This window comes from Emiliania huxleyi, assembly GCF_000372725.1.
Source record: "Emiliania huxleyi CCMP1516 chromosome Unknown EMIHUscaffold_123, whole genome shotgun sequence".
Taxonomy (NCBI): domain Eukaryota; phylum Haptophyta; order Isochrysidales; family Noelaerhabdaceae; genus Emiliania; species Emiliania huxleyi.
This window is the reverse complement of record NW_005201360.1, coordinates 138,016-150,504: the sequence shown is the minus strand read 5'-3', so window position 1 is coordinate 150,504 and position 12,489 is coordinate 138,016. Positions and strand designations below refer to the sequence as shown.

The following is a 12,489-nucleotide window of genomic DNA, read 5'->3' as shown; positions in this document are numbered from 1 at the left end:
GGCCACTGATGTGACGTCGCCGCGAGCGCACACTGCAGGCGGAGGCGGACGAGGCGCGCGCAGAGGGCTACGCCCGCGGCTGTGCCGAGACGACGGCGGCGCTGCTCGGCGGGGGCGGGGACGAGGGGAAGGTCACGGCTTCGTCCGCTGAGCGCTCGTCGTCCGCTGAGCGCTCGTCGTCCGCGGGCGCCGAGCGGGCTCCTCCTGCGGGCGGCGTCGAGCGGGGAAGAGCCCTCGACTTGGCCCTCGCCTCGGGGGACGACTGGCCGCTGCACCCCGGCTCCGCCCCGCAGGCAACCGACGCGGGAGAAGGCTCGGGGCGGCCGCCCGACGCTACTGCGCCGCGGCGGAGGCCGTCCCAGAGGAGGGACGGGGCGGCTTCGCACAAAGAGGACGACCCGGGGCAGCGTCGCGAGTCGGCGGCGCGGGAGGTTGCGGCAGCAGTTGAGCTCGGACGTCGTGAAGCAGCAGCAGGTCGAGCGGAGCCGGCGGCGCGCGAGCCGGCGAGGGGGTCGGCGCGGGAGTCGTCGCTGCCAACGGGTCGCGAGTGGGAGGCGCGGCTGCAGGCGCGCCGGGCGTTTGAGGCGACGCGTCCGAGCCACGCGAGCGGCGGCAGCCGCACCGCCTCCGGCGTGGGCCGCGGCTCGCCGGCGACCGCCTCTCGCCTCGTGGGCGCGCTCAAGCAGGCGCTCGACGAAGGAGCTGGCGACGAGGGCGAGGCGGTCTCAGAAGCCCCCACTGTGGAGTTCCTGTGACACTCCGAGATCCTGTAAGAGGCTTGGCGGCTTCTGTGCTCTGACTTTTTAGGGGGGTTGGAGTACACTGATCACACTGTGACTTTGGTGCTTGGAGACTCCAGACTGGCGACATCACTCATCAAACTCATCTCGGTCATCAGCGCACGTCTTTTGATAGAGATCTCCCATTCTCGGGTCCTGATACGGCTTTACGCGTACCCGTCACAGGACTATCACACTAAGGTGACAGAGGTGTCACAGGGGACACAGGAGTCGTGTCCTCCGCTGACTTTTTGTTGATGCACCCACGCCGCGAGTTCTCTCATTCATACGTCACCACGACGGTGGCCCCTCGGCCGCGCATGGCCTGCGGCACAGGGATGGAGATCGTGTCCCCGGCGGCAGCGAGCTCGAACTCCTCGCTGTGGAAGCTGCGCTTGCGCTTCAGAGCCCCTCCCCCGGGTGCCTGCGCAGGCGGCGAGCACATCGGCGCCATGTCGCCGTTCGCAGACGCCGCCGTGACGAGGGTGGTGGCAGCACCACGGATGGCTTCGTCGCCCTCGTCCTCTGAGGCGCTCTCACAAATGACGGCCTCGACGGACACGTTGCACCGCGGGACGCCAAAGCCTCCGTGGTCCTCCGACCCGGCCCTCATCTTCCGAGCCGGCCTGGCGGCCGCCTCTTTGGCTGACTCCGCCGGGCCGAGAAAACGGGCATAAGCAAGAGCGGCTTCGGCAGCGCTCGAGAAGTGGCCAAGTTCGTAATTCTTGCCGTCCTTGCGCTTGCGCACGTGAAACGTTCCAGGCGACGTATGCAGCGACACGCCACGATATCCCACCTCATTGTTCGCTGGCACGAGCGTCAGCCCTTCGGCGGCAGCGAGACGCGTCGCCAACGTCTCTGGGTCCGCCTCGCGCGGCGCGCTGCGCAACATTGTGGCAGCCCGTGTACTCGACGCGGCCGCCACCGCGGGGAGCAGCAGCTCCCACTGCAACGGCTCGAGTCCTGTCAGGCACTCCTGCCGCTCCTCGCCGTCGTCGTACCGCACTAAGTGCTCCAACGTCACCGAGTCAAACGCCTTGGCCTGCCCAGAGTACCACTTCTTGTCGTCTGGCCAGTAGACTCGCACCCCCTAATCGACCGCTGTTAAGTGACTCGTTCGCTTTCCACCCGATTTTGTGTGAGCTCTGTGTCTTGTTGCCAACAACATACCTACACTAAGCACCGCCCGCATTCCGCGGCAAGCATGCAGCCTACTCTGTGAATTCGCGGAGCGAAGAAAGTTTTATTCGGAATATGTAGCTTTTGGGAAGGTTTTTCAGTGTATGTAGCTCTTACGTACATTCCCGTAGGAGACTCTGCTGACAGGGTTTGCGATGAGGAGCGACCCGAAGGGTTTCTCGGAGGTTAGCGCACCACTAACCGCCGAAGCGCAAGAACTCTACGACGGATCGGGCTCATACTAGCACCCCACCTCGCGAGCCGACGTTCTGGCTCAGCGAGGCTGCTGCGGAGCACTCGCGGACCGGTTCTTCTGGTCCAGCGAGGCCGCTGCGGGGCACCCGGCGGCTCGGGTCACTTCTCATCGCAAACTCGGTCGAGCAGGAGGTAAGGTGTGTGCGCGTGGGAGGCGGCGCGGCACTGTAGGAGCGGCGGTATGGCGGCACGGCGGTAACGCACGGCAGGAGGGACGGCGAATAAATGGCAAGGGCGGCGAGGCGCGGAAGGAGCGGCACGGTAAGGAGCGGCGGCACGGCGGCAGACCACGGCAGCGAACGGCGGAGCATTGGGCGGCGGGTCAAACGACTGAGCAGAGGGCGGCGGCAGGAAGGAGCGATTTTTGGAATACGGTGGAATACGTATTCCACCTCCCCCCCCCCCCTTCAGCGCTGAATAAAGAAAACGAACTCCTCTCGGACAGCTCGGACGAGGAGGACCTCAAGATGTGAGGCAAGCGCGGCGGCGGCAGGCCGCTGCGGCAGGGGCGGTGGGGGGCGGGGGTAGGCGGTGGGGACGCTGCTGAGCACGTCGGACGCCACGCGCGGGACCTGCTGGCCACGTGTGGCGCGGCCGTGCGCCGCTTGCGTATGCCCGTATGCCGACTTCTTCCCGTGTGCGGCGTATGCCGACTACATCGAGCTCTCGCTGCAGCTCCAGTTCCCGGAGAATCCCCAGCTGCGGAAACGTAGTGTCGCTCAAGAGGTGCGAGACTGAGGTGCCTATATGGGCTTCCAGTATCGGACCTTCAAGACATGCATGTATGTATGTAGTAAGGTGAAGAACAGTCAGGCTCGGACTGGACACCAACGCGGTATGGGTGGACGCAAGACAGATGATGACGACACGCACGAGCGACACACAGACACAAACAAGCTCACAAGACACACAGCCAGCGGGCTGCCACACATCCTGAGTGGGCGTACACATCACTCAGGCCACGTCCCCCCTGTCGCCCCCCCCAGCACTCCAAGGTGCCAAGAGACAAACAACAGCACAACAACACAGACAGGCGACAGGGGCGAACGTGTGAGACTAGAGCAGGCTTGCTCCGCCTCTAGCAATCTCGTCGCCGGCCGCAAGGCACGGACGAGACCATGTGTGGGGTCTTGTGAGGTGTCTATGGACGCCCTCCTCACAGGCTATTGGCCAGCCGCTAGCCCTAACTCGCACTCATGGGTGGCGACAGTTCATTGGATGAGTGGTTGCGAGCAGAGGCGCGTGTGCTGAATCTAGATCGCACGCCGTGGCATATGACTTGGGTAGGCGTGCGACCGCAGCGCGCCCGCCGAAGGCTCGACCGGGCGCGCGTGTCAGCCAGAACTTTGCCAGTAGAGCGATCCTGGTCTTTCCGAAGACGAGCCCCGCGCCACAGGTGCCAGCCGTGCCTCCGCCGCTCCGCGGGAGCCGCCTCTCGAGCCGCGTCCCGCCGGCACTGTCCCTGAGTGCGTCCCGCCTTGGTTGGCGACACGCACTCGACGAGGGCAGTCCAGCCGACGGGAACGTGTCGCGCGCCGGCGACGAATGCGGCGGGTTGGGTGTGGGTACCGAGCGCCGCTTCGACGAAGCGAGGTTGGCAGGCGCCCCTCACGAGTCCGTTCAGACATGCCACACGCCCCTCGCAAGCGAGGTTGGTAGGCGCCCCTGGCGAGACCCGCAAGAGATGCCACACCACCCTAGACATGCGCTTTTGGCCGGTGGCCTCCTCGGACAGTCCGTGAGTGTGAATCGGATTCTCCGAGTGAGTTTACGTGCGTCCACGTCTTCTGTCCTCGTGACAACCACACCCACGGCCTGTCTTGCTTCCAGTCCTCGACAGGCTCACGATGCTCGCCTCTGACCGCTACGAGCTGCGGCTCGCCGCTCTTTCGCCCGATGTCCTGATCGCGATCACCGCCGGCGCCATGCGGGACAGCCCCGCTGCAAACAGGTACCTCGAGGCGCTCCTCGCGCACCACAGCCCTCCGCCCGCCGTCGCGACCGACGTCCTGGAGGACCCGGACCTTGCGCCATGCGTCCTCGAGAAGACGGGCCTGCGCCACGCGGCCGTCTGCAAGCGGTGGTCCCTGATCTGCGCGCCGCGCGGTGCCTTCGCGCGGCTGGTTGAGACCGCTGGCGATGCCTCCTCGGCGCTGCGCGCTGCTGCGCTTGGAGAGCTCAAGCGGCTGTCGAGAGAGGAGGCCGGCGGCAGGAGGGTGGACGCGCTCGTCGCCCTCTTGCGGGTCGGAGACGAGGACGAGAAGGGGGACGCCGTGATGGCGCTCGTTCTAATTGCAGGGGACGACGACACCAGGGAGGTGATCGCAGCGGCTGGCGGCATCGAGGTCCTCGTGTCGCTGGCTCGCGACGGGAATGAGGTGCAGAAAGAGCGTGCGGCGTGGGCGCTATGCCGCCTCGCTATCAACGACGACAACAAGACGGCGATTGCTGCGGCCGGCGGCGTGCAGGTCCTCGTGTCGCTGGCTCGCGACGGGAATGCGGTGCAGAAGGAGCGTGCGGCGGGGGCGCTGTGCCGCCTCGCTATCAACGACGACAACAAGACGGCGATTGCTGCGGCCGGCGGCGTGGAGGTCCTCGTGTCGCTGGCTCGCGACGGGAATAAAGCGCAGAAGGAGGAAGCGGCGGGGGCGCTGTGGAACCTCTCTGCCAGCAGCGACACCAGGGAGGTGATCGCAGCGGCCGGCGGCATCGAAGCCCTCGTGTCGCTGGCTCGCGACGGCCATGAGGAGCAAAAGGCGCGTGCGGCGGGGGCGCTGTGCAACCTCGCTATCAACGACGACAACAAGACGGCGATTGCTACGGCCGGCGGCGTGCAGGTCCTCGTGTCGCTGGCTCGCGACGGGAATAAAGCGCAGAAGGAGGAAGCGGCGGGGGCGCTGTGGAACCTCTCTGCCAGCAGCGACACCAGGGAGGTGATCGCAGCGGCCGGCGGCATCGAAGCCCTCGTGTCGCTGGCTCGCGACGGCCATGAGGAGCAAAAGGCGCGTGCGGCGGGGGCGCTGTGCAACCTCGCTATCAACGACGACAACAAGACGGCGATTGCTACGGCCGGCGGCGTGCAGGTCCTCGTGTCGCTGGCTCGCGGCGGGAATAAGGCGCAGAAGGAGGAAGCGGCGGGGGCGCTGTGGAACCTCTCTGCCAGCAGCGACACCAGGGAGGTGATCGCAGCGGCCGGCGGCATCGAGGTCCTCGTGTCGCTGGCACGTGACGGGAATGAGGCGCAGAAAGTGCGTGCGGCGTGGGCGCTGTGCAACCTCGCTATCAACGACGATAACGAGGTGGCGATCGCTGCGGCCGGCGGCATCGAGGTCCTCGTGTCGCTGGCTCGCGGCGGGAATGAGGCGCAGAAGGAGCGTGCGGCGTGGGCGCTGTGCAACCTCGCTTACAACGACGACAACAGCGTGGTGATCGCCGCGGCTGGCGGCGTGGAGGTCCTCGTGTCGCTGGCTCGCGACGGGAATGAGGGGCAGAAGGATCGTGCGGCAGGAGCGCTGTGGAACCTCGCTTACAACGACGACAACGAGGCGGCGATTGTTGCGGCCGGGGGGATCGAGCTGTTCGTTGCGCTGGCTCGCGACGGGAATGAGGCGCAGAAGGAGAATGCTGCGGGAGCGCTGGCGAGCCTCGCTTACAACGACGAGAAGGTGGCGATCGCCGCAGCAGGCGGGATCGAGGTGCTTATTGCGCTGGCTCGCGACGGGACTGATGGGCAGAAGCAGCGTGCGGCGGGGGCGCTGTGGAACCTCGCTATCAACGACAAACACAGCGTGGCGATCGCGGCGGCTGGCGGCGTGGAGGTCCTTATTGCGCTGGCTCGAGATGGGACTGAGGAGCAGAAGAAGCGTGCCGCAGGGGTGCTCAGCAACATGATCGCGGCAGCGTCTGCCACGCACGAGGGCGTCGTGGAGGCTGGCGGTGTGGCGGTCCTCTACTCTCTCACGCAGGAGACAGGCGCCTCAGACCTCTGCAAGCTCACTGCTGCAATTGCGCTTGTAAATCTAGCCGGCACCCGTCCCGACCTCGCGGCTGACGACCATTGCCTCTCGCTGCTCCTCTCGCGGCTCGATCAGCCAGAGAAGGATGGCTGGCGCAGAGACAGCATCGACGCCCTCCTGGCCCTAGCAAACTCCTCGTCTGCGTGCGCTGCGCAGTGGCACCGAGTCGGCGGTGTTGCGGCGCTGAGGGCGCTCGCGCGAGAGACGGCGGAGGAGGGGGTGGAGAGGAAGGCGGAGAGGTGCGACGAGGCGCTAGTCAGCCTCGGTAGGCAAGGAGAGTTGGAGTATTTCACAGTATTTCCAGTATCCCAGTATCTGAGGTGCTGTGGCGCAGTATTCCAGTATTTCAGACACGCAAAGCAAGTATTTTTATTGCAATACTGCATGCTACCTGCACACGGCCCTTGGCCAAGTATCCCAATATCCCGCAAGCAAAGGCCAAGTATCGGTGGCGCAAATACCTCTCTGCCGCGAGGGTGATACTGCAATACTGGGCCTGGGGCATGCAGATACTGTGTTACTGAAGTAGTGTGGCCATGGCAGTATCGCGCAGTATTTTCACCGCAATACTCGGAGCCGGCGCATCGGATACTGGGATACTGCAGGATACTGCGGGATACTGCTGGATACTGCTGGATACTGGCAATTCATGGAAGTGTGCCCGTGTGTAAGCCATGGTCCAGCAGCCAGCTGCATCCCCATCCTTCTCACTGGTAGTTGTCACCATGCAGCTGCACCCCTCCCTAGAGCATCCCCGGCTGATGTGGATACCGGATACTGGGATACTGGGATACTGCGGACCGGCTTGGGCCACAAATGTCGCAAGTGGGCAGTGGTGATGGCAGTCGTTATGTGATTGTTCCAGAATGCATCGGCAGGAGTTGTGATGTGTGGAAGCTCACGAGTTCTCCGACTGCCGCTCGGTAGTCGGTAAAGAGCTCGTATCCGCTGCCATTTCTGCCGCCGAGCTGAACAGCGGCGGTGAAGCACGGCCGGCTGTGTCAGGACCGCGCCCGGCGCTGGAGAGTGCTCGAGAGCATCCGACATCGTCGGCCGCAGCGGCATGGTCGGCCGAGGTGATTCAGTTTATGTGTAGGTCCGTCACCCGTTTGCCGTGATGCTCAGCGGCGGCGCCCACACCGGTGGGTTCACTCGAGACGGTCCGGCGCCAAGCAAAGAGTTGTGTCGGTCACCAGAGCCTGCTGTGTGGCGGTGTGCGGCCGATTGGGGTCGTGCGGGGCTGGTTGGGGTTGGCGGGAGGAGACATCGAAGGAACTTCGGCGACATGAATGACGCTCGAACTTTTCGACCGTTCTATCACTTTCACGGGCCCTCCCTGGGTCACAGCACTTGCGAGAGGGCGCCGCGACGCCCGGCCGCCTGAGATGCAAAAGTTTGCACACGCCATTCAAGCGCTGCAGACGCTGGTGCTCCTGCGTGCCGGCGCCAAGCTTCAATTGCCAAGGCTGACGCTGCATCACAACGTTGATATCGCATGCAGTGCGCTTGTGGGAGCTGACGCGCCCAGCCAATCCAGCCCCTAGCCACCGAGATAGCTCTGGGACCCTTTTACGGCACAGCTGCTGTGTGATATACTATGATTCCTGTGCGTGCGCCGCAGGACGTGACCACCTTGCTGCGCTCAATGTTGGCCGTGACGCCTCCCCGAAGTGGGTCTTCCTCTCCACACAGCACCAGCACCAGTGCACTGCCACGACACTCTCCCTCAGTTCCAGCACTGGCGCCTCAGCCGTCTTCGCCCACCTCGTTCCGTTGCCGCCTTCCCCACCCCGCCAGCCCTTGCACACGCGTTTACACCATTGCGCCGGCAGGGCGCGGGCACACACTTACGGCAGTCTTCGCTTGCCCACGCTGCTCAATTGGCTCAATCCCTCCCCACCTAGCTGCTGCCTCGCATCCCGCTGCTGGACGTGCGACTGCGGCCGCAGTGCAATGCATCGCTCGAGGGCCGACCCCGGATACTGGGATACTGCAGGATACTGCAGGATACTGCGGGATACTGCTGGATACTGGCCATCTCTGATGCGGATACTGGGATACTCGGCGGGGCTGGAGGACCAAGAAGCGCCCAGTATTGCAGTATTATTACTTGGCATTTAGCTCTGTGATACTGGGATACTTCGCCGGCGTGGATCGAGTACTGTGATACTCACCGGGTGCGTCAACACGAGTATCGAAGTATCTGCGGTACCAACTCGGAGTATTGAAGTATTATTACTGCGCCATATCTCACAGGGAAATCTTTCACAGTATCCCAGTATTCGAGGCCTGCTGCGAAGTATCCCAGTATCTGGACAGCCTCCGCGAAGTAGAAGTAAGAAAATACTCCAACTCTCCTTGCATACTCGGCGCGAGGAGGGTGCGCAGGCGGACGGCCGCGTGAGGCCGGAAAGAATTCACTCTCGGTTACGACATGCGAAAGCGGGCCGGCCCCCGTAAACTGTTGTACAGACAGGCACCCGCTCTCCAGGGGGGGGGATATCCACCTGGTCGTCCACACCTGTCTGCTGCTGCCAGTGCTGCAGTGAGAGAGGCCCGGGTCTCACTCACTCAGGGCCTCAGGCCGGTGTTCTGAACGGTCTACCCTGTTCCAAAAAGAAACGTGTTCGCGCATGGGCTGGAATATGTGCGGGGCATCAATCAAGCTTCCGTCTGTTGACAGTCTTAGTCTTTAGACTTTAGTCCCCCTCCCAAGCTTCGAATGGAAGACGTAAGTCGCAGCGCCAAAGGCCATGGTGAAGATTAGTTTGACCTTGAGTCCATGCCACTTCATCATAGATGTCAGACGTGTACTCTTTGATGTTTCAAAACAAAAAGAATTTTAGCACGGCGCGAAAAAGAGAAGTGCACGTAAATGTCAGCCTCGCTCGCCGACCGAGAGTGGCCGTTTGGAGTCCGCGATGCCAATGGATGTGAACGAAAGATTTGGTCCCCAGCCGACGCGACGGGCGAGCGTCTGCGCTTTTTCGTCGTCGCTGTCCACGCGGTCGCGGTCGCTGTCGCTGTCGCTGTCGCTCGAAGGGCGCGCACGACGGGGCTGTGATGTGAGCTCAGCTGATGACGCAGCCCTCGGTCGCCTCCTCATTCGAATCCGAGCCGGAGACGCTGTCTTCGTCCTCGCCCTCGTGCTCGTCGTCCTCCTCCTCGACGACCGGCACAATGGCGGCGGAGAAGACCTGGCACTTCTCGTGCTCGTTGACGGTTGGAAGTCGGCACCAGCGAGCCTCGCTCGCGTAGTCGCTCTCCGCGACGCTCGGATTGCGCAAGAAGCCGAGTGACACCATCACCCCCTCCTCGGAGCTGCCGCTCGCCATGCGAAGCAGGCGCCCGCCGATGCAGTACGGAATGGGCTTCCGTTCGCCGAGGCCGCTGTTGTACACAGCGATCTTGGAGCCGAGGAAGGCCGTGCCGTGCCCAAGCTTGCTCAGCGGTAGTGGGTACTGCGAGACGATCGCTGACGTGTCGAGGACGTCGGCGGGCCGCTCGGGAACGGGGTAGCAGCCCACCGACCGCTCCTCATCCGCGTCGAAGGCCATGACTCCCCAACAGAACCCTCGGTTCCAGTTCGAGTCGTTGCCATACGAGCAAACCGACTCGTTGCAGCCCCAGGTGCCGTCGTTGCGTTCCGCGCCCAAGGTGTCGAGGTAAACCTGATCGGCGCCGCCGGCCGTAGGCTTTGTAAAGGCCCACATGGCTGCGGACGGCGCCGGGTAGAGGCCAAGCACAAAAGGGAGCTCGCGGACCGCCTTCTTGTGATCCTTCCAGCCTGTCCGATCGCCGTCTTCGCAGTTCTCGAAATGCTCAATCTCCTTTGCGAGCGAGGGCTTCCAGTCAAGACCCTCTGCCGCAACGCAGTCGCGGGCGCGGCGACGCCACTCCTCCTGGGAGAGGGCAAGCCAGCGCTGGTTGACGGCCGCCGCGTTCTTGGAGGACCTGGCGTGAAGGTGGCGGAGAATCTGCGCGTGCATGTCGTCGTCGAGCGCACGCATGGCGCACGCAAGGTAGGGCGGATTCTGAACGGCGAAGAGACCTGGAGGCGCCCTGGAGGCGGCCGGAAAAAAAAGCTGACCTGGAGAAGCCAAGCCGTCAAAAGCCACGCCAGAAAAGCCGCGAGCCTCCGTTACGCGATTGCTCGTAGCGCAGCATGATGCGTGGCCAGCGTGGGAGCAGGCCGGCGCACGCTGCCAGAACTAAGACGAGACCTCGACCGACGGACGGCGGCCGTGCGGGCGAGCACCCGCGCTGCCGACGACGTGCTCGGCCTTCGGAGCGACGAGATTCTCGCATGTTTTGAGGAGGCGCTCGGCGATCGGCTGCCAGAGATGGGCACGGATGCTGCAGCAGGGCGAGAGGCGAACGCCGAGAGTGCGGAGGCCGCACCGCGACTGGAGGCTGCAGCAGAGCAGCAACGGGAACATTCCCAAAGCCACGAAAAGCCGCAAGGGCGGGGCAAACTGCGCGCCTGCCGCCACCGTGAAATCCCTGTGTGGTGGCGGCGTGCCGTCCTCCCATCCCTCCTTTGGTTTGTATGTTTGAGTGGGGCTGGAACAGAACCGGCGGGGGCGGGGCTTGACAGAGGGGACACTGTGGGGGGACGTCTTTCCTCCTCGCAGCCCTTGTGGTGATGTGAGCGAGCCCGGCCTCGCCGATCTCGCCCACGCCACCCACCAGATGGTGAGGTTCTTGTCTTCTCTAGGGCAGCCTCGCGCATACCTGTGGGGTGGGGGCTAGGGTGGGGGCGTCTACGACACAGCCTGCGTGAGCACGCATACCCGATCACGATTGCGCTGCGCGGAAGGCAGCGATGTCAGTCGTCTAGCGGTTCGCCGGGGAGTTGCTTGCGGAAGGAAGGACGATGGATGGGGAAGAGGTATCGCCGATCGGACTCAGGGCCGGTGCTTTGACGCAGTACAAGTGTGCGTCGAGGTAGTATGAACTCAGAACGGCCCCCCGAGAGCGCCTCTTCGACGCCCACGGGTCCCGGGGGGTCGGAGGGGTTGCGAGAGAGCCTTGGCTATTTTTTGTTTGAATTCTGGAGGCCGTTCAAACATGTAACGTGCGTTCCACGTGCCCGTCCCCAGCAAGGACAACATGCTAGCCCAGCAGGCCGCTCCCACCGCCGCCCGCGGCGGAGGCAAGGCGGCAAAGGGTGGCAAGGGCGGCGGCAAGGGCGGTGGCAAGGGTTGTGACCGTGTGGCGCACCAGACCCACTTTGCGCCGCCGTCCTCAACGCCCGATACTCGGTTGAGCCGGCGGAGCGACGGCGGCAGAGTTGCGGCCGCCGGCGACCTCACACGGCGTCGAGCGCCGTAGAGACGGCCCCGAGAGCCGCCGCCAGGTGTGCCACGACCGCGGTCGCGAGGCTCGTGGCGATGGATGCGTCAGACCCGCTTGCGCCGCCGCCCTCAACGCCCGATACTCGATCAGAGCCGGCGGAGCGACGGCGGCGGAGTTGCGGCCGCCGGCGACCTTCCCCTCGATCACGCCGCCGACCCGTCGACAAGCAGGTGCGGACTGCCATCGAGAAGAAGGAGAAGGAGGGCGGCGCATCCGGAGCCCACGGGCGCGGCGTGGGCGGGCGCGGGCGCGGGCGGGCGCGCGCGGGAACCCCGCCAGCGGAGGCGGCAATGCCTCTGGCGGCTCTGCAGGCGGCGCGCGGCGCGCCCCTCGCCGGTCTCCCGCACGCTCCTGAGGGCCGAGAGGGCCGAGAGGCGGGGTCGGTGACCCGGGGGCATGGGCGGTGCGGCCCGCGCCGCGCGCGGGCGCGTGGCAACCCGTGAGTGCCGAGATCGGGTCTGTGCTTCGACGGAGTATGGGCCCCCGGGGGCCCATCTACAGCAGCGGCGAAGTGAGCGTGTTTGTGGTGTTGGTGTGGCGTCTGAGCTTGGACCTGTGACTAAAGCCGGTTACCACTGATGGATCCCCACCCGAATAACACACAGTGAGCGCCCCAGCGCTTCACTACGCCCTCCGCGCGAAATCGCTAGTGGTGCTTTGTGGTAGTACATTGTGCTTTTGGGTACGGTGCCCGAGACCGCCGATTCCACACACCTCTCTCTCTCTCCGATTCCACCTCTCGCAGGTAGTTGTACGGGTCGTTAAGACTGCAGACGGCGCTTTTGTACCAGACTGCAGTCGGCGTAGTTCCTGCATGCAGCAGCCGGAGCAGAGTAGCGTGTCGAGCACGGTCAGGCATGGATGGAGTAGAAAGAAGGAGGCGCACACGACTCACGAGCGCA

At 64.4% G+C, this 12,489-nt stretch overlaps 2 protein-coding genes across 2 annotated transcripts in view; one reads left to right on the top strand and one right to left on the bottom strand.

Annotated features, from left to right (window-relative positions):
- Window positions 1-755, top strand: part of EMIHUDRAFT_109667 (hypothetical protein) — a gene marked incomplete at both ends in the record, with an annotated part of 4,272 nt that extends 3,517 nt beyond the window's left edge. The window contains one exon of the mRNA XM_005790003.1: window positions 475-755. Coding sequence (XP_005790060.1) covers window positions 475-755 — 281 coding nt within the window. The remainder of the gene's footprint in view (window positions 1-474) is intronic.
- Window positions 756-1,059: 304 nt separating this feature from the next.
- On the bottom strand, window positions 1,060-2,524 carry EMIHUDRAFT_109666 (hypothetical protein; the record flags this gene model as incomplete). Its single annotated transcript, XM_005790002.1, has 2 exons — window positions 1,060-1,847; window positions 2,212-2,524. The coding sequence occupies 2 exons, from the start codon at window positions 2,522-2,524 to the stop codon at window positions 1,060-1,062; spliced, it is 1,101 nt and encodes a 366-aa protein (XP_005790059.1).
- Window positions 2,525-12,489: the final 9,965 nt, after the last annotated feature.